We start from the raw sequence: 21462 nt of genomic DNA, 5'->3' as shown, positions 1-21462 counted from the left end.
CCAATCCAGCTGCTCAGAGGTTGGTTAAGTGAACATCGGGGAGAAAACAGCATCATAAAGTCCAATAGACACACCAGGCAGGTCAGGGAGAAGTTTAAAGCAGGATAAGGCTATAAAAAGATTTCCCAAGCTCTGATCATCTCACATACTCTACCAACACAAGGCAACAGCTGATCTGGCAACCAGTGGTTTGTTCTGGTTCTCTGAAGTCCAGAGGGTAAAATCATGGACATTGTGGAGGATATGCAATACAATTTACCAGGCATTTCATTCAGCCTCATCAGCTACTTGAAGTAATTTAAATCATCTAGTAATTATTTGTCATTCATTTGTATGCAATCTTTCCAAGCATTCACATGGTCAATTGCTGAATCTTCACAATGTAGTATGTGGAAAGCAGTCCTTCCCTAAAAGAAATTTCCCCCAGTTCTAAAATCCTTCCAGTGGCTCCCAGTAGCTCAGAGAATAAACTTTAAAATACTGTTTATAAGTCATTGAACGGCTTGGCACCAAAATACATTAAAGATCTGCTGTTGTACCAACCTTCCAGACCCCTCAGGTCTCCTGGTTCTGCTCTGCAACCCCAGAACCAAATGAAGAGAAGCAGCATTCAGCTTCTATGCACCACAAATCTGGGACAAACTTCTAGAAAACTGCAAAACAGCTAAAACACCGACTTCCTTTAAATCAGGATCAAAACACGACCTTAGAGTTGCTTTTGAACCTTAATAAATGGAACATTGATCAACATATTTCATGTGTATTGATGATTCTAATGATGGCACTAGACACGATGTAATGTCTGTTATTGGTTTTTATAACTGTTAACTATATGATGTTTTTATGAAGTTTCACAATGTAAAGCACTTTGAACTGCTGTTTTCCTGAAATGGGCTTTACAAATAAACCGGATTGATTTATGTCAATCTGGATTTTCCATCCTGTGGAACAAGAATTGAACATGATTATTCTAAAAAAAAATATATATATACATAAAAATAAAAATCCTCAAACCAATTTAAGTAATGTTCTAAAAAGTCTTAACGTAGTGAGGAAGACTGATCTTTTCTTGGTAGGCAAGAAATTACAACAAACATGTTTTTCGTCTCTTAACGATCCGTTGAACTTGTTCTTTTTTTCGCCCAGTCTCTTTGTTCTGGAGCATTCCTTGCTCCTGTGGGGGGTCTGTTCTTCTTTCTCCCCTCCTGCTGCAGAGGCTGGGAGGAGTGATGGCTGCTAAACGAAGACCCAAGCAGAGAACATAATTGGAGCTGCCAACACCAAGGCCAGAGGCTGGTTCATGTCAGTCTGCGTCAGCCTCACTTTAGCTGCTCCGTTAATGAATCCTCCAGCTTTCTGGAACTCAGGCAGCTTCTGACAGATTAGACACAAACGAAGCAAATGAGGTGCGAAGCGTTTCAGTGTTATCCGAGTTTTATTCATGTCATAATTACACATTGTTTGAACTCAATATTGTCTTGAGAGCTTCTGCTCAAAGAACTTGGACGGCAGGGCAAACGGAACAAACAACATCATTCCCATCTTCCTTTAGTAGCATGGAGAAACGAAAACAGGGATCCGGACGCAATGCCCTGCTCCCCAACACGAGGTGATCTGAAAAGCGGCTAAAATCTTAAATCTTCATATAAAAAACATTGTTAAAATGGAGGAAATCAGTAGTGTGCTTAAAATGGCATGCGGTCAACATAAAGGGCCGGGTCAAAGCGGCTCAGTTAAAGAACAGGGTGTCGGCGCCTGGACATGCCACAGACTACAGTCAACAGAAGAGAACCGGACTCCAGTTCTGTTGTAACCGAAGTCCGGTTACAACAGAACGGCTAGAATTAGTCCTTTAAAAAAAAAAAAAAACTCGACATTTTCAGTCCTGCGTTGAAAAACCAGTCCATCTTTTTCAGCAAAGACAAAACTGTCAGCATCAAACTGTACATTTTTCTTCATGACATGCTATCATGTTCAAAATATTGCTAATAATAATGGGTTGGTAATGCCTCCACGTAAACAACCTAATTTATATCTAAAAAGTTCAAGCAAATTAAAAAAAGTATTAAAATCCTATTCTCTAGTATCTATTGCTACTGTGAGGTCATGTCTAAAAAAATACAGAAACATGAGAGCAGGTCAGATTCAACACAAATATGAGTTAATGTATTATATAAAAACTTTTCACTAAAGTCCATTTTCCAACTTCCACAGGGCAGAGCCTGTTGCTGTAGAAGAAACTGTACCAGGTAAGGGGATGGTGAAGAGAACGGTGTGTGTGTGTGTGTGTGTGGGGGGGCAACCAGAACCTTCTGCAGGGCGACAGTGTGACCGGTGAGAACAGCATTACAGAATCTGCATCCTCAGTTTGTAAGCTTGATGGGAAGGTGAGCAAAGGGGCGGGGCTCATCCCTGCCTCCCAGTTCCTGCTGTGGAAAAGCACCTCCTGGTTTCTACTAGTGATGGTCGTTTGAGTTCAACTGAGACGGGAGCAGATGCTCTGCTGCTTGGTGAGACGGTCTGCTGGGAGAAACCGGCAGATATAACGTGTAAAAAAAAAAAAAATTCGGAGGAAATGGATTCAAAACAAGTTTCTAGCTGCGTCTCCCACCATCAGTTCCAAGTCAGCCCGTTCTCAGAGCTGCAGCCTGAAGAACAGTTGGGTGCTGTCAGCTGTCATGGGGGGCTGTACATGGGAGGGGGGCTCCAGCTGACTCAGCAGGTCCAGGCTGCTGCAGGGACTCTGGCCCACGGAGCACGCTCCCTCTGGGTTCCCGCGCTCCTCCATGGGACCAGCAACTCCACTGCCAGTGCTCTCGGTGCTCCCAGTGAAGCTGAAGCTAGCACTCCTGGCCTGGAGCAAACCCTGCAGCCGCTTCCTTTCCTGGGCCTGTTTGGCCCTGTTGGCGATGTAGCGGACCCTGCTCTGGCTCCTGGAGGAGGTCCGTCTCACCAGCGCCTCCTCGGCCTCCTGCCCCCCCACGCCTCTGGCTCCGCCCTCCGGGATGAAGTCACAGGGAGTCAGCGGCTCCACGTCGGTCAGCCTGCGCAGCTGCTCCGTCAGGTCGCTCTGCGGCCGGCTCCTCGGAGCGCTGCCCTTACGGACAACATCTCTGCTGGGCCGTACAATGAAGCTGCGGCTGATGCTGCGGTACTTGCTGTCAAAGTTGCAGGAGATGTCCTCAGAGGTCAGGTCTCCGAGGCTCTTTGACATGGACTCAGCTGAGGTTGCAGCGCCGCTCGGCCTTTTGGGCGACGCCTGCTTGAGTCCTTCCATGTATAGCCGGCACCAGGTGTGCCTTCTCTGGGTCAGTCTGCCAGGTGACTCGTCTGCGCCGTTCTGGGCTGGCTGCAGTGGTCGGGGCTTAAGCTCGTCTTTGGGACAGCTCTTTTGCTGAAGGTTGGGGTTGGATTTGCTCTTGCTGACCCTCACCGTGTCGCAGGGAGGCGGCGCGGCGCGGCGGCAGTCCATCCAGGAGGCGTCGCAGCCGTTACTGGGACTGGGCAGAACGCACAGGCTCCTTCTGGCCAGGTTAGGTAGAGACAGGTCGATCACCGTATCGTTGGAGGAGATGCTGGAGGACGAGGACATGCTGTCCCGGTGGCTGCCGGGCTCCAGTTTGCTCCAGAGCCGGTCGTTCATGGTGGCGTCTGTACAGACCTCTGGTACAGCCGACTGGGCCGGCTTGGCTCCCTCCCCCAGAACGTGCCCTTCACTCTTTGCCCGTCTTACTGGGACAGGTTGTGGCGGGGAGCTGAAGAGAGCTCTCCTGGCCTGGGGAGGCTGAGCAGCCGGGGGCCCCAGGCTTCCCGGCGGCCGTGTTTCACCTGGGGGCTCTGCTCTTTGATGAGGCTTTCTTTCTCCTGGAGCGAGAGTTTCTGGGGTTTTCCTCCGTTCTGGTATCTTCTCCTCCAAGGCGCCTCTGGTTGCCCGGGCGACTCGGGGGGACAGAGACGGTTCAGCCATCTCTACAGGACTGTTGGGAGGGAAAGAGGTGGAGACTTTAACGTCTCTGCTGACTTTAGTGGCGCTGTGCGCTGCGCCATACAGGGAACTGCCGGCTGTAGAGGCTGAAGGAACAGCTGATGGTGGATGCAGCGGTGTAGGAGTGGAGTGATGCGGTGACAGGCTCTGCTCTGGACTGGAGGCAGAGCGGATCAGACAGCTGCTACTGGGATTTCCCCCTTTTAGTGAAGGAATGCGAGGAGGGGAGCTTGATTCCTGCACCATGGAAGAGTCTGAGGAGAGAGCAGCAAAGAAACCAGTAACCACATGGAGTCATGATCCTGTTCAGTTTAATGTTCACAGTCAGCTTTCATCAGTGTAATGCAATGGTATGTAATCTTAACAGCACAGTTTTATTTACGTGTCTGCATGTGTTTGGATGCGACCAGGAGACGGAACGTCAGCAGAACCATGACAGTACGCCATGTTTTCCCCATGTCTCTCAGTCAGGAGCTGAGATGCAACACTAAGAGCTGAGGAAATGCAGCAGGAAAGACCCGCTTCGCTCTCCGGCCTACACAACCCATCAGAACACAGCTGGACTCGAGCTAATCTGGAAAACCTCCTGCAGAGTGACGGCAGTGAGGACGTTGCCAAGTTCCCTCCACGCATCACCACACGGTCCAGATTCCCTCCAGTAAACACGAGCTGCCTGCTCAGCCTTAGACCACGTCAGAAGCCGGCAGCGTGCTAGCAGACATGCCACGCCACGCCGCTTTCATACGAATCTTTTCTACTCCCGCGTCGTCTCCATGACCTCGTCACAGCCTGCAAATTTGTCTATTGGGCAGGTTCCTGCAGATGAACCAGCAACGACATTGAAAGAAGAAACAGAAAAAGCAGCAGATTGATTCTGCGTTTCACTTCAGAATCAATACTTAAGGCTGTAATCAGTGGGCCAAACAGGTGGATCTAAAACAAGCTAGCTAGTTTTTAATACACTACATTATCAAGCTTATTCGGTCATCCACCTTCACAAACCCTCTCACTTAAATAACATTTGATACTTAATACATATGATGGACCATTTGGTCATTCATACAGAAACGCACCTCTTGGGTCAGACACTGATGTCCAAAAGGCCTTGCTCTGAGTTTTTGCACCAATTAATTACAAAGTTGTTCAGTCAGGTTGAGGTCAGGACTCTGTGCTGGTCAATCAAGCTTTTTCACACTGAGGATCTCAATTTGAGCAATGGTGTGTAGAACATGGAGTCAATAAGGAAATTTACTAAATGAAACAGATTAATTTCACATAGACTTTATATCTGGTAATTATATGAGTTTCTTCTTACAACTAATGGAAACATGACATTTAAGGTTAGAATATTAAGTCTGACCAATAATAATAATAATAATAATAATAATAATAATAATAAATATACACCAATACATTAATACAGAAATGTGGATTTAATGAAAAGTATAATGAATACCTGCTTAAAGGTTATGCATAAAAAGTACTTCTAATCTGAACAAACAAGCCTCATCAGAACATATTCTAATTCCTTGAATATGTCCACAGCTGTGTCTCCACAGTGAAGCATTTAGTTTTTCTCACTGGAAATCAGGAGTTCACACCCTAATCCTCCCTGAACCAAACTTTATAAGATGCGTTCAGGGAAGTGTGCTTCAGCTGCTGCAGGATGATTCCTGTCTGATTTTATGCAAATTACCACTTTGTGGCCAAATTCCCAATTGTTCCCAATCTGTTAGAATAAGAGCTTTTAGATTGTGATTCGAAGGTGAGCCAACTGTAACCATTTCAGTAGCTGATCTTGTTTTAACTTTAGAAGTGAAGAGCATAAGCATGTTTAAAACTCCATTTTCAAGTCAGGATATCAGTTGCTTTATATGTACCACTGATATTAAACCTATCATTCTGACATTAACAAGCCATGAAGGTTCAAGCTTCAATCAGACAATAATTTGAGCCATGATTCTGAAAATGGACACACAGTGTGGTCATTTTCAGAACAGTGTCACACACCTTTAGATGGATTACAGAGTAAGGATGAATTAGATCACAATGGCTTTGTTCATGGAAATAGTGATGCAAAAGAAAACGAATTGGTGTAAGTGTTGAAAACCTACAGAAATTCTGATTTTAACTTGTTAAAACTGTCTACATATTAGCTTAAAGCTTGCAAGAGAGGAAGAACTCTACACCCCGTTGACATTAAAGACCACCCAGTTACTGAAAAACACCCACTGTGAGCCCACCTCGCCACTTTTGTACAGAAATCTATGGAGGGTGTTTCCCGTTTTCTCTATCAATCTTCTGGGTTAGTTTGATTGTCCTCGTTCTTTAGAAAACATTCTTCTGTTTTTATTCTTGTTTAAGACTTTTTTTTATACTCCCCCCACCCCCCAAATAAGCAAATCCCATCCCCAGGAGCAAAGGGCAGATGGAGAAAAGATGGTTGGTGTCAGAAAGGACAGTGAAGTGAAGGTGTTGCAGTACTGCTGGCATGCATGTAGTGAGTTTACCTGGCTCTGGTCATCCCCTCAATTCTGCACTAGGAACAGAGAAAGCGTGCAAAGAGGAACAGAGAGGAAAACAGGGAATTATCCAAACTGCAACGAGAAGGAGGAAGAGAAGCAGGCAAGCAGCAGCTTGTAGGACAGAACGCAACTCATCAGGACATGTTGCTCTCTAATATCATGATGTTCTACACAGAAACTGGGTCTGGAACAGGCTTACTATAGCATACATCTGCCAACATCATATGACTATGATCTACTCCAGTGAAGCCAGAACCTAACAACTCTAAACGCATTCTGCTTTCCCCAAAAGAGCCATTTGCATACAAAATATCTCCATCACATGATCTACCAGCAGGCAGAGGGGAAGAGGGGGAGCATCAGGGTGGAACAGCTGGGTCCAAACAGAACAGCAAAACAAGGAAATCCATCATGTGAGCAGGAGGTTTTTCATGGACGCAGAGGAAACATCAGGAACTCGTGACTCTGAGCTCAGCCCATCACACAGGAAACCTTCCAGGACTCCAGCTTAGTAGAACATGGATATACCATGAGGCTCAGGAACGTTACAATTAATGAACCAGGTCGGAATGATTAAACTTCCAAAATATACAATCCAGCAGGTGAACCACTGTTATATTAAAACAACAAAAAAATAAAGGTCTAGTGTGAATGTTTGAGCTACTAGACCACATTACTGATGCCTACTGACTTTAACCTACTAACATTGAAAGTAAAAATAAGTGTACATATACAGGCTGCATCGATTTCCAAGATGCAGGTGTCCATGTTATAACATGAGGTATTTACACAGAAAATTGATTCATTTTTTAACTTTTAATGAAATGAGTACATACTGGAAAAATACAGAAATATACCAGTGTCTACTACACGTAGGCCTAAAAAAGAAATACAGTAGTACAGCAGGAAAAGTAACTAATAACCATCTTCATCTTCCTACTGTGCACTAAAACTACTAAAGTTTCAGCATCAGAACATAACAGTGAATCTCTTTTTTGTTGTCGCTCTGTCGCTTTCATTGAAGCAAATTCTATCGCAAGCTTCTGCTGTCCTCTTCATCACACAGCAGTCCAGCCTTTCAAAACATGTGGTGTAGTTGCTTAGTGATGAGCAGAATGCTCATGCTGAACACAGATGTTCAGTGGAGCTGAGATCAGGGTGGGCACCAGGCCATTTCACCCTCTCAGAGAATCTCATCTTAATTTATCTGATCTGAGACTGGCTCCAAAAAAGACAGGCCATGGAGATGCTGTCCCACAGTATCACACTGCCTCCACCAAAAACTGCTTGGTATTGGCAGGAAAAAAATTTTCACACCTGCAAACTCGATTCTGCTGCTTAACCCAGATGTGTCTTTTTCCAAATGTGTAGAAATTTAAGGGAGAATAAAGCCTTTAGCATACAAAATATATTTTCAAGAAACATTCTTAAAGTGGGAAAAAAATGTGAATAAAATCTGAGCCGTCTAATCACTGGGTTCACAGACCTGAGAATTAAAGAGCTGCAGTTCTCTGCTGGCTGGTGAAACAGATGTCTGAGAGCAACACTTTGACAACGACATCAAACTAATCCCAGTTTACAAAAAACTTACCACTGTTCTCATCTGTCGAGCATGTTGGTAATATTAGGAAGGGGATATTTAGAGAAACAAACCGAGTTACTCATTAGAAGTCTGTTTCAATAAAATATTTGACTCAACATAAATGGTAGAATAAAGAAAAACAGAGTACTGTGACTACAACTACGCTGGACTCATGTTTACCGCCGTCCTATCAGGGACACAATGGGTGAAAAGGTTTCTCACTACAGAGGACTAAGGTTGGACCTACATCCACTACCAAACATCGACTCCAAGTCTCTAATGGAAGCTCGTCTACGGCTACCACCAGGTTGGCCTCAGGCTCATCTTACCAGTAAAAAACATGGGAGACTTATGGTGCAACTCTTCCATTTTCTGGGCAAACAGGGCGTTCATCTCGCGCTGCAGGGTCCCTACTGCCCTCTTGCGGCTGTCGAGGATAGAGCGCGGAGGCAGCATGGGAGGCGACTCCAAGCTGCTCAGACTGTCACAGCTGCTGCTGTCGCTGAGCAACAGAGCTTCACTCACAGTCAGTGGTTTTAATGGAATGGTTGATGAGGCACAGACAGACCCGTAGTTGGGGGGGGTGGTCTGCTGCCAGCATAGGCTGGTCCTGCAGTCTGGAGCCATGCAAGGTGCTGGTGTAATGGCGTTAGGGGAGCGCCTGCGTGGAACGCTGCAGGACCGGCTGCTCCTGGGATGAGCTTGAGGATGAGGCCGGAGGTGTTGGGGACCGAGAGTCTGTCTGGCCTTTGACCTGGAGAACGGGGCGGTACATAGGACAGCCTGAGGAGGACACTGAAGCTGGGCTTCCACACAGGAAGTGGCTTTGGACAGAGGCTGCTGTAAGTCAGGAGGGGCAGCAGCTGTCTTGGTAACTGCATCTTGTTGAGCTTGTCTCTTGTCTGGGTCTGAACAAACATTTCTCTCCCGTCTGTCCCCGTCCGTCTTTCCAGACTTGCCTTTTTGTGTTTCCTCAACCTTTCGTTCGGCCTCTGGACTCTCCTTGGAGCCAATCACACAGGTAATGCAGTTGGAGGACATCCCCACCCTACCTGAGCTACTGAGAGCCACTCGAGCGAACACGCCTGGCTTCATGTCCAGCGGCTCGTGAAAGCGGAGACGGCTGGCCCGCTTTAGAGGCTCACTCATGGGTCGGCGCTGAGCAAAAGGTGAGCTCTTACCTTTGCTCTCCTCTGGGTGGAGAGCTCCGTTCGTGTCAGGACGGTCCCAGGAGCCCTTGGCTTGGTGGGGGTCCACCGATTCACCGATATGATGCTGTGGTGAAGGAGTGAACTGGTAAGATGTGGCCGCAGATGCCTTGTCTCTGTCCTCAGACTCCCGCTCCTCACTTGCCCCCTCCGAGCTGTAATCTTTGGTGTCGATGGCGAGCTCAGGGAAGCCCTTCTTAACTTTGGGCTGGCCTCTGGTGGGGGCGCTGGCGGTGCGGCGCAGGAGGTGGGCACCGAACGGGTGCTTACGGCCGGGATGCACAACAGCATGGCTGTCCAGGGAAGCCTGCTTTGGGTTTCTGTGAAACAGACCCTTTATACCACCGGCTGCTCTGGCCTGTGGAAGAAACAGGAAGTGGTGTAAAACACTGAATCAAACAGAGGCTGATGTTTCCACATGTGAAGGGACTCATCTGTGTTAGAAAAAAAATTACACAAGCCATTTTAACACAGTAAGTATGCATGCACATATCACACACACACACACACACACACACACACACACACACACACACACACACACACACATTTACAGAAGAAGCATCTGTAAATGATCAACCATACAGCATTGTGCAAAAGTTTCAAATCATCCCACATATCCTTTTCCCCCCCAAACCATTTATCTGTTAATCTGGTCTTCATCAGCAGTCTTTGACATGTAGAAACCTTAACATTTGAATGGAAAACTGTATCCTTGAAGGTAAAATATTCTGACTCTCACTATGATAACTTTATTATTGCACGTCTGGATTAACTTTCCAGCTGAACATTGTCCGTTTGTAGAACACGAAGAACTTGGCTGGGAACTAGAAAATGCTTTCACATGCTACATGTTTAGGGCCAGTTCACACTGTATGAACACTTAGACAGTTAGATAATGATGGTAATGCTTGAGAAACTCAGTAGGAGATGAAGATTACCACTGAGCAGAGCAAACACAAAGGAGTGTTAGTGGGATCAGGTAGAAGGTGTCTTTCCAGCACATGGAAGAGCAGGTTGATAATCTAATAAACATTAGTTGGAATTAGATTCCAAAAAGAAACTGCTGTAGATCAAGGCTTTGCAACAGAGGGAGACTATTGAACTCTGCTTTCTCTTTCTTCAGCACAAAATATCTCAAGATGAATGAAAAAAAAGAAGAAAAAAAAGCCGTTATTTGCAGAGGACATTCCCCTGTCTTTTTTTTAAATACACAGATCAAAGTGTCTGACAACATTACTCAAGAAGTATTAGAATAATTGAAAATGTTTGTGTAGAAATGCACCTACTGTGTGTTAAAAAGGCATTTGCTCCCTGACAGATTTCTTCTGTTTTTGCTTTTTCCCCACGCTGATGATTCGTTAGTTCATTTTTCCTAATAAACTAATTGTAATAACAGACCCACAGGAAATTCGAAAAGGGCATTAAGCGAAAAAGTCATGTGAATTACCCTGACCATAAATCTAACATCTGCATCAAGTATTTAAGATAACTAGAAATACATAGTTTTTTTTTTTTTTAACTACCGTAGACACATTCTGTTCCTCCTTTCTTTGCATATTGTTTTAATTTAGCCAGATGGTTTTCCATCATGGTGTTTCATGCAACCACAAGTCATGCAACATCATCTCAAATGGATCACCATTGTTCCAATACTGTATACTCCAATAATACATAACAGCTTTCGCTGTGATTGTTCCAAAGTCCTGCTAATGGTTTGACAATTCTATCCAGACTGAAATAAGTCAAAGACAGTTTCAGGTGTTTTTGAATGTTTTGATGAGGATGTGATGCGTGTCTTTTTTAGATCTTTCGGCCTACTTTGTGTTGCCAGACAGGTGCAATTCAAATGACTTCTTGATCCTACTGGTCTGGTAGTGATCAGGTCTGGGGCAGTGAAATTGAACTCAGCATTAAGCAAAAAGTGGTTGATCATTCAAATACAGCATTTTGTATCGACTCATATAATCTTTGATTAAAACTTGCTTGATGATCTGAAACATTTAGATATGCCAAAAAAGTAAAAACATAAGAAATCTGAACAAAATAAAATGCTTTTTCACACCACTGTACACACAGCAACTTTTGTTGAATGGAATGAATAGAAAGTCCAGGAAGATGGTGAGAAAAGTAGATCCAAACAGCCCGTCAATGACCAGTGTGTTGAATCATGCTTAGTGGAAGACCGGGGACAAAATGCAGAGGCAGAGTGGAATGTGGATTAAAATGAAGACATTTTTTAATTTGATTTCTGTTTTTTATAGCAACAAGACTTTTTTTTGTTTTTACTTTGTTGAAAGAGTGTTTTGAACTATTCTGAAAGCGTGGATTCTAAGGTTCTCAATGATGTCAAACACAAGCAAATCAAAAAAGTAAGTTGAAAGAGTGTTTTGAACTATTCTGAAAGCGTGGATTCTAAGGTTCTCAATGATGTCAAACACAAGCAAATCAAAAAAGTAATTAAGAAAACAAGATTTCAGACAAAACAACTCTGAACGTTTTTGCGTAAGAATTTTCCCGAAACCTGCTCCGTTTGTGTGGTTGATGAAGTAAATGTTAATTTGCATTACTCTGCAAATAACATTTGCAGACATCCCATCGTTGTCTGACAGCTAACGACGGGACTTATGGCTCTTTGAAAGGAGCCAAATTTTCAGGATCCATTCACTTTAAAGAGCTGCTAAAAATATCCATTTGATCTAAGAGAAAAAGTCATGTGAATTACCCTGACCCTAAATCTCATATCTGAGAGAATCTCAGATCATAAGGCAGAATCTTATTTGAGGTTCTCTCAAATAAGTGAAAATAAATAAATAAATTGTATGTTAGACAATGTTTTCTTTCAGACTGAAGAAAACCCAACAAAAATTATTTTATTTTAGGTGTTGCAGATGCACTTGGTCAGCAATGAATGCTCACTGCCTCGTCTCCATCGTGTTACACTCAGCTCAGTCGCAGTAGTGCAGCCCCAGGCCAGGTAGATATTTATCTGCATGTCAGTGGCATGCTATGTGCTGCAATAGTCTTCTAAAAACAAAAGTTCTGCAACTCACCCTGAGAAACTTAAAAATATTCCTGCAGATATGCAGGAATATTTTTAGCCCTGACCATTTTAAAATCACTGAAACTGCTATTTAAAGCATGGAGTGGTATCTTCAAGAGTTAAACTAGTGGGTTTTGCAAAAACAACAAAACGAAAAAAAAAAACAAAAAACAAATAAAACAAGAATCCCTATTTTCTCAGAAATGTATGATTTCTATAATTTTTTTTTCATTTCTGCTCTGCCGACTTGTTCATACATTTGTCGTGGCGTGCCACTTACACAAATATCTAGAATAAAGGTTCAGGTATATGTGGAATATTCAACAATACTGATGCTATCAATTTATATAGTACACATTAGATCTAGTGGCAGTAATGAAACTAATTTCTTTCAACTTCCATGAGACAGATAGAGAACAGCTAGCTGCCACACTATAAATTCTGACTTTTACTTAGTCTCTAAAGTTCAATAATAAGATTAAATTAAATAAAAAGATTAACCATGTAACAATTAACTATGTAACTATCCTAACCCTCGCAAGAAGGGCTGTGTTTGTGTAATGGTGGTGTGAGCTTTGACAGTATTTGAATCTCCATCTATTGAAAGCTGCTGTTTTGACTGAGTGACTGGAAAATACTAAAAAGGACCAATGATGTGTCATGATTACCAGCTGGTCCTGCCTGGTTTATCAGAGTTTGTTGTAAATTTCACCTTGATGTCAAATATTTTTTTCCCCAAACGATACAATATCAGGAGTGTAGTTGAGGACTGAAAGTGAAGACAACCAAACAGATTTCTTGACATGGTATTTCTGACGTTGGATCTACTCGGGGGGGTAATGAATGCAGCCAGTTCAAGGCTTCATAACTCATGTGCAGCATGAGTTGGCCTGAGTTCCTTATGCCAGAATTTGGCTGATAAGTGTGTTGGGTGGTGGATTGTTAAGGTGGAGGTTGTGGCTCATGCAAGATGCCAACTGGAGCTCACTACACCTGAGATTTAAGTTGCAGCTTCAAGGCTCCTAAAACTGTCCTGCAGTTAGAGTGTGGTAAGAGGCGGTTCCACTGAAATCAGAAACAGACACAGGAAGAGAGGGAAAAATCTGAGAGAGGATGAAAGAGGGGGGAAAAGAAGATGTGGGGTGCACCGAGACAGAAATCACAACAGGAAGCACACAGAGACAGCAGAGAAAAGGAAGTTCAAAGTGAGGACATTATGAAGAAGAAAGCGGTCATTCACAGCATGGCTGGAGACAACTGAGAGCATCCAGACAAACGAGACAAAAGAAATACAATGAAAAGCCAAAGGGTGATCTAGTGCTGCTTTATATACTAATGTTAAACTTGACATTTTACTTAAAAAGTAATAAGAAATGAGTTACTGCTACAGGAAAATGTTATACCACCATATGTAAAAAAACATTATTTTTTTTAAAAGTTACATACTGCAGCTTTGCAGTGTCTCTCGTTAAGGAGGAGAAGTCAGGCTCAGACAGTCATGAGTAGAAATCAGATCTCCTCACACACATGTAAAGTTCAGGCACTTGCAATCACCTACCAACGTTTGACTTTTAGTACATCAGCATCCCAAGATTGTTACGGTTTCAGTAAATTTAGCAAACTAGTGTTGTTCCTCAGTCTACCAAGTTCATTGAGTGTTGAATTAAAAGCAATCTTTTGCTCCCTGGAGACATTTCACCTCCTCTGAATGGCTTCTTTAAAGGCTGATGACAAGTTAAGATGCAAAACTCTTGGCCATTAATCAGAATGCATCCAATCACTCCACAGACCACTGTATAAACACTGAATAAAAACTGAAGCAGCAGAGTTTGCAAAGCAACATTCTTTTAACTGCCCAACCTTTGGCTGTGCATTTCCTGAAACTCCGACAGACAGAATGGCCTGATTGGTAAGAAAATGTTCCCCAGAGCATTCTCTGCAAGTCAACCACTACTAGCACACAATCAGGTGTCAAAAGACCCAGCCCTGTGTCAAACGTAGAATTAGAGAAGACGACGGCCTCCTCAGGAAGTACCTACCTTACCAGTGATGTCATTCACAGCCACATGAACAAAAATGGAAGCTTCCTCCATACCTTCCAGGTAAACATGGCGATAACCTGCACACAGATCCCAGCATCAGTGATTCTGAGGACATACAACTTGTGTAGCATGCTAACAAGCCATTCTTAGGAGTTTATGATGTCTTTGTGTGTATTTGGTGAGAGACCTGGGGTGGCAGGGCAGGATGGAGGGTTGAAGTCAACCTACTGCCTTGAATCGGCAGATTTGTATAGAAAATAATGTGGTTTATGGATTCAGGGTGTGATGCAGGCATTACAGGAAGCTAGTGAGGTCCAGACCAAAACGAATAGTGGCTACCTCATTTCTAACCATCAACACACACTGAACCATACTGCTCCAAGACAGAACAGATCACTAGACTTCAGCTAAGTGTTCTTTCTTAAGTAGCAGGTTCTGTGGTTCTGGAATGCCAGCTTGGTTTTTGAAAGCCCACATGTGCAAAATGTCACTGGCTTGATTTATGGTAGAATGAATAGAGGCAGAACAGAGAGGCTGCGATGTGCAGGTTTACATTTATTTTTTACATTGTCTACAATTTTCACCCATTTTATTTGTCCCAGTTTTACCTTATCATAATGTCAATGAGCAGAAACAGAATCAGGCAGTAAAAAAATCTACGATTCGTTTTAGATGGAAACTTAGTTTGGTTTAGTTGTTTTTATGTGTAAAATATCAGTTGTTTTGCCAAATTATTCTTATTGAGATTTTACACTTTGAAAATACAATCAAGTCTGAATAAAGTTCCTCTATAATTACTACTTGATAATAACATACAAGTATAAGCTAGTTTTAGGGCTAAACTTGACATTCTTACAAGTCAAAGCTGTGCAGTTTTTCTCTTTGCAGACAACAAGTGTTGTCTGCAAAAAGAACATTTTGTTTCATAAAAATGATGCTTGTCAGAGTACAGCACTAATAAGATCCAGTGTAATCTGCTTTGATTTTTTTTTATTAAATCAAAATATTGCTCTTTCTTAAATATAAAATTGGTAATCAACAGAGCTGCTGTTTAAAATCATTTTCAGGGACTGGAATTTTTGATACTGATCTCTTCAGAGAAATAATAATCCAACCATCAGAACAGAAATTAAAAAACGAAAACACTATTTCCAGACAACTATTCATTTGTCTTTAAATTAGATAATAGGTCAAAGAGAAACAGCTGGAACCTGGCTTTTAGAGACAGATCATGCTTCAGCTAAAGGTCATTGTCTCTGATTCCTACCTGGCATCATGCTGTGGAAAGCGATGGTCCGCTGTCCGATGAAGTCTTGGCCGATGGGGTCATGATCCCACACAAGGAAACGCACAAGGGCCAGCTCGGGCATGTGAACTGTGAAGACCAGAGTCTCCTCCCACATCGGATTGAACCCTGGAAGAGCCCAGAGTGAGGCCACGGACCAGGTGAAGGTGGATGTGGAGGAGGGCAAAGGACGAGATGGAGGCAAGTGGAGTAGGACAAGAAGAAAAATAAATGGAGATTATGCAGAAAAAGAGAAAGAAGGGTGCAGGAGACGAACAGAAAGTGAGCTCTGTGCTCATTCATTATTCAGGATCTTGTGCTTCTCAGTCAGAGACAGCAGACTGAGAGGTGCTGCCGCTGCACATTACGATGGGGTATTCAGTTCTACATCAGGAGCCAAACATGCAGTTCCAACACTGAAGGTGAGAGTCTGATTCAGCAGCAGCAGCAGCACCACAAACATACACGGGTCAAAGCAGAGCTCCTCTGTCCCCACACACACCGTCACACCAAACGGGACATTTATGCACTAATACAAGCATGAACTGGAGCACACAGAGTGACGGCATGCTAGGATGATCAGGTGGGTGGATACTTATCAGTTAGCAAACAACTCACCGTTGTCATCCACCACTCTGGTCTGCTCTTTGCAGCAGTCCACTGGGAGGCCAATGATCTCCACCTCCACAAACGGATCGATAATCTGACAGAATGATGTCACAGAGCATTAAGGAGATAATAGAAAAATAACAAAACTCTCCTCAGTAAACCAGACAAACCAATGATATTATTAACACAGTTAATTATTAACACAGATATTATTTATTAACACAGTTAATAAATAATATCTGTGACAGAATGTGCACGGGTGGACAGGTTTGATGTGCGACATCTGAAGGAAAGTTACTTTATCAATATCCTCTGGACAACATATCTCTCCATTTTATAAATATAAATATATACATGCAATAAAATTGGCAATAAATTTGCACTTACAATAATAACACAAAAGCTAGCCAGCCAGGTGTAAGGGTATATTAGTAGTCAGTTAGGAGAAACCTCGACTCAAGACTCTAGTCACAGAAAGCAAAGAAGATGTCTGCATGCCAAAGAACTGGTGGTGCGCCACTTAAACTTTTGCCTGACAGAAAAGTCCTGTGGTAAAAAGAAAATACTAAAACTTAAAATCCTGTGAGTCACGTATTTTATACCAACGCACATTTCTTGAAATGAATTCAAGATATTTTAAGGCCTTAACTTTAGATACATTAATGTGAGTTTTTAAGGATGCAAAAATAAAGTACAACAGTATAACAGCAGTTCTCCACTGCAGCATTGCAGTGAGGACTGTGGTCCTCACTACAATGCTTCTTCTGTTTGCTTTCAGCTGCTGCAGGAGACTCTAGAGCAACAGAGGAATCTAGAGGATTAATACAAAGTGCTACAAAGATGAGTGTGTTATCTGACTGATTGTCCAGTTTTCAGGGATATTGAGTGTCATTTGTGTCAATATACACAAATCACAGCAAACTCTGATTTTGCTGTGAGTTGTGTGTAATGCTGCCCTTTGGAGGTGACAGGGAGAAACAACCCCTACAGAGCAGGCGAAGTGTGTGTCTTGTAAACAAGGGAATCAGGCCCACCTCTCCTCTGTCTCCCAGCATTGAATCTTTGGGTTTGGGCAGCTGTTGTCCACTGATTATCTTTAACACCAGCTGTTTCTTCATGCGGCCTGGCAGGGGGTCCTCCAGGTTCGGGTTAAAGGCACCTGAAGCCGGTGGGACAGATTTGTTCAAAAGAGAACTGATGAGCCCACTGTGAAGCAGTGGAAAGGCTACAGAGCACATGCAGGTTGAGAGCAAACTGCCTGAAGGAATATTTCCTGAACAGACCTTCACACATGCAGGCAGGTTTGAGGATATAGCCACAGTTGCCGTTGCTGTAGAATTTAGCTCTGTTGAGCTGAAGGACCCGCCCCTCAGACTGGTAGTTGAGAGCAACTGAAATCAAGATAATATTGAGTAAAAAAAATATTAGATATTAGACTGAGGAGCAGAATAACTAGATAATGTCTTCAAGGCTGTGGAAGCAGCAGAAAGCAGATCTAAAAGTGTGGTGCTGTAAACTGAAAGTCCATATTCATCCAAAATGGCTGGCTAAGCTCTTACCGAGCTGGCAGCCGGTGCTCCAGAAAGGCTGGGGGTTGAAATTAGAGGAGTCCACCCGGTAGGAGGACGGGTAGATCCGGGACAGCTGGCGCTGATTGAACTGGATGAAGGATGCAGCTTTCTGTTGCATCAGCTGATGGGCTTTGGTCTCACTCAGAGACGACACCTGCCAGCTGCAGTTAGCTGCCACACAAAACAAACAGCTAATTCGCCAAGAACAGTGCAATTTGCATGGGTTATGTAGTTTAGAGGCATGAATTGTAATCTATTTTGTTAGAGTTGAGTGGAGTAGTTTTGAAAAGTCAGTGTCTTTCCTACAATAAGACAGACTAAGGTTTTCAGTTTGGTGAATCAGAAAAAAATTGAGTTGTTGTTAGTACGACGATTGCTTAGTGTAGTTACTGTCTACTCAGAACTAACAGACTATACCCCAGCTAACGAAGCACAATAAATAAATCCAATTAAATCATGTGCACAGCCTGCATTAGCTGGATGATTTTACACTCACCTTGGGCTTCAATATCATACAGACCCACAGAGCAGGTGTACTTCACCAGATCAGACAGGGCTCTAGAGAGTTTCATGGTCTTCTTCTTTCTGTGGGGCCAATGAAAGGGTTAAAATATTAGAAATCCATACAGTAATTACCATATTTTCCGCACTGTAAGGCGCACCTAAAAACTTTCAATTTCCTCAAAAGTCGAAAGTGCGCCTTATAATCCGGTTCGGAGGAAAAGAGACAGAGACTGCGGCCCAGAAAGCAGTTGGGCACAATTTTGCAACACCAACACCGTGAGTGAAACAATGACTGGGGACCATTTCTTTATTATTACACATCCACATTTGTAGAGTACGGAACAAATCGCGTCCCATAGACGTTCAATAGGGGACGGGTGGCAACCCAAACTGTAGCGTGTATTCTATGCGCCTATAATGCTTATATATGAAAAAAGTTTTAAAATAGGCCACTCATTGAAGGTGCATTAAAAAGAAGAGTTTATCAAAGTGCAACATTTAACCAGAAAAGGTTGTTTCAGCGTTCACAGCTGTGACTTGCTGACACAGCATGATCACGTTTCTCTAGGAGGCCATAGAAGTCAAAACAGGTAAAGTAAGAAAGGCTCTTGCTAGTCACCATCAGTGCGCACAGAGTAGTGAAGGTGTGTGTTTCTGGGACACGTACTTGTTGTGGTGGGGTGGAGCTCGAGAAGCGCTGCTTGTGCTCTCCTGGTCTGTGTCTGTATCTTCGTAGCTCGACGTCTTCTTCAACTTTGACAACTTTTTCTGTGAAAACATTGAGCAGGTCACCTGACAGGCAGCATGGGAAACACCAACTCTCTGAATTGTGTCCACACCAGGTCCATTCAATTTAAAACTTAAAACTCCAAGAGTTTACAGGGAAGTTATTTGTGTGAACGCTGACACAAACTACTTCCTTTGTTGTCATTTCTAGACTGACTGAGGCGTTCGGAGAGTGAAACATCAGGGTCAACCTTGCGCTTGGAGAAGCTTCCGATGAAGGAGCGGCTGGAGCGCTTGGTACTGCTGGGGTTGGTCTCATCAGCTGTGTCTGTCCCCTCATCACTTTTACCCTTTAACCGGAGAAGAAAGACATTTTCTTTCAAACAGGAATGGAGAAGTCCAGAAGGAACCAAAAGGGTTCTACCTGTTCACATAGTTCAGATCCTGGTTTCACAGACAGCATTACACAAATATGTAAATATGTAAGAACTCAAACTGCTTTAAACCTTTGGTTCAGACTTATTTTGTCTCAAATCTAAAAACATTAGGAGGTGTAGCTTATTTTAGAGCTTACATTAAGGATTTATTGCAAAGGTTTGGATAACCTAAATCCAAATACTGGTTACATTCAAAATATAAAAAAATACATTATATAAAAGTGTATAAAAGTATTATTTTGCTCTGAGCTGAGTGATTTGCAAGAATTCAATGGTATCTACATACTTTTGAAAGATAATTCATCCAAAACAGAAGAACAGTATTGGTTTACAATGATTAGTAAGTGGGAAGGCCTCACAGCAAAACTCGCTGCTCTCTGAAGAGCAATTGGTGCTTCACGTGTCACCATAAAAATTTCCAACAACAGATAAAAGTTGCTAGATTTGTCGCTCGCTCCTTTCTTAAAATATGTCACTATAGGGGTACCAAGCAAGGGTACAAAGTTAGCAACAGTGTTTCTTTTGTCCTGACTACAGCTTGCTTCACACCACTCCTCCCACTCTTGACCACACCCCTTAATGTCTCCTAAAAACTATTTTAGATCATTGTCATGAGTAAATGCATAAACCAGCTGTCACCACTCACCTATGTCCTCCATAACAACAAGATGTCAGACATTGTGTCCTCAACATGACAATCCTGGCTGAGTTAGTTGGGTAAATAACAAGCTTGTTATTTATATTCTGTGTTTACCTTGATGTCACTCTTATCAAGGGTCTTCCCACTTGGTGGGAGGCCAGCGATGGTGAAGCTGTCTGGATCCTCCCGGTCTCGGATCTTGGACTCTTTCATCAGGTTGTCCAGTTTTTTCTTCGCCATGTTTTCCACCTGCTTCCTGTTAGCTGATGTCTGCAGGACAGAGCAGCAGCTGAAGGTTAGATGGTGAACGGCATAACGCTCAGATTTAGTCTGTGAATATTTCCTCTTGAACAGAGAACAGCACATTCACACTGCTGTGTCTGCAGCTTTGGTAGAGTTATACAGAGGAGTTCAACAGATCGTCAGCCTTCAACAGTTCAAATGAAAGACCTTCTCCTAAGCTAATCAAGAGCAATGCTGTCTTCACAAACAGCTTTAGTTTGAGTAGAATGCACATGCACAGTTCAGCCACAAGATGGCAGATGTGATCAATAACTCACAAAAGTCAGATCCACATGAAATTAAGTTATTAATTTCATGTGGAATTATTTTTACTTTGAATTAATATTTCACTGCAGGATCATTTCATTGAAATGTTTGAAAGAATTGTTAGCTGAATGCTGCATTTTCTTCTTCCTATAATAAACAAAATGAATCCTGAAAAAAAAAAAACTTCATCCATTAACCGAAAACGTAACAACAGATCCTCAGAGGATTATCTGTTCTGATGCGTTTAAAAACCGTAAACTATATTAATCGGCCTACCTTTTTTTTTTACTTTTCACATGCAAGTGCTAAATTTAAGCACTTCTGTAATGTCGCTGGAAAAAGATTAAAATAATTTCTCTTCAATAAATGTAACTTCAGTCGGCTTCGTGTGTCTAAATGGTTCCTTCTGAGGAGAGCTGAGGCAACGTTTTGACGCCCAACAGCTTGAAGCTAAACAGGCAGGATGAGAATGGATGGAGCATGACTGAGATGGCTAAAGATGAAGTCTTTGATACGATACCTTCCACTTTAAGGAGTTAGCACATGTTCAGGAAAAGAAGAGAGGACAAAGAAGAAGAGAGGAGAGGAGAGCAGGAAATAAGACCAAACAGGCACATAAAGGAGGAACAAAGCCAACCAAGAGAACACTGTCAGCAAAGCTCGATACTAACATGAACACACGGCAAAATTAATGTTTTGTCTACTGAGCGCAGGGACACGGGGACTGCTGGAAACCGACGACAACACGAGGCTACG

At 43.0% G+C, this 21462-nt stretch overlaps 2 protein-coding genes across 3 annotated transcripts in view; both read right to left on the bottom strand.

The window, feature by feature from the left end:
• Positions 1-1416: 1416 nt before the first annotated feature.
• Positions 1417-9377, bottom strand: LOC108166425 (1-phosphatidylinositol 4,5-bisphosphate phosphodiesterase eta-2-like). Of its 2 annotated transcripts, none has more exons than XM_081608695.1 (3): positions 9274-9377; positions 6496-6524; positions 1417-4239 (listed from the first exon to the last, which is right to left on the bottom strand). In XM_081608695.1, the coding sequence occupies exon 3, from the start codon at positions 4229-4231 to the stop codon at positions 2636-2638; it is 1596 nt and encodes a 531-aa protein (XP_081464821.1). In that variant the 5' UTR covers positions 4232-4239; positions 6496-6524; positions 9274-9377; the 3' UTR covers positions 1417-2635. The 2 variants fall into 2 exon arrangements, with proteins under 2 accessions (XP_081464821.1, XP_081464822.1); XM_081608696.1 differs by having other exon boundaries at positions 6496-6519; positions 9274-9358.
• The window catches only part of plch2a (phospholipase C, eta 2a), a 50331-nt gene continuing 35406 nt past the window's right edge, over positions 6538-21462 (bottom strand). Inside the window, exons 11-21 of the mRNA XM_081608698.1 lie at positions 20272-20427; positions 19332-19430; positions 19022-19122; positions 18347-18435; positions 17839-18021; positions 17563-17670; positions 17314-17438; positions 16289-16373; positions 15653-15799; positions 14383-14462; positions 6538-9658 (exon numbers count right to left, since the gene is read on the bottom strand). Coding sequence (XP_081464824.1) covers positions 8390-9658; positions 14383-14462; positions 15653-15799; positions 16289-16373; positions 17314-17438; positions 17563-17670; positions 17839-18021; positions 18347-18435; positions 19022-19122; positions 19332-19430; positions 20272-20427 — 2442 coding nt within the window. The 3' untranslated portion in view covers positions 6538-8389. The remainder of the gene's footprint in view (positions 9659-14382; positions 14463-15652; positions 15800-16288; positions 16374-17313; positions 17439-17562; positions 17671-17838; positions 18022-18346; positions 18436-19021; positions 19123-19331; positions 19431-20271; positions 20428-21462) is intronic.

The sequence above is a fragment of the Poecilia reticulata genome, chromosome 7 (genome assembly GCF_904066995.2).
Source record: "Poecilia reticulata chromosome 7, P_reticulata-male-v2, whole genome shotgun sequence".
Lineage (NCBI taxonomy): Eukaryota > Metazoa > Chordata > Actinopteri > Cyprinodontiformes > Poeciliidae > Poecilia > Poecilia reticulata.
Note: the sequence above shows the minus strand (reverse complement) of the source record. Positions and strands in the feature narration are given on the sequence as shown.

Bases quoted from the DNA above. Each gene is read 5' to 3' on its own strand.
- LOC108166425 (XM_081608695.1), bottom strand. From the start codon at position 4,231: ATGGTGCAGGAATCAAGCTCCCCTCCTCGCATTCCTTCACTAAAAGGG.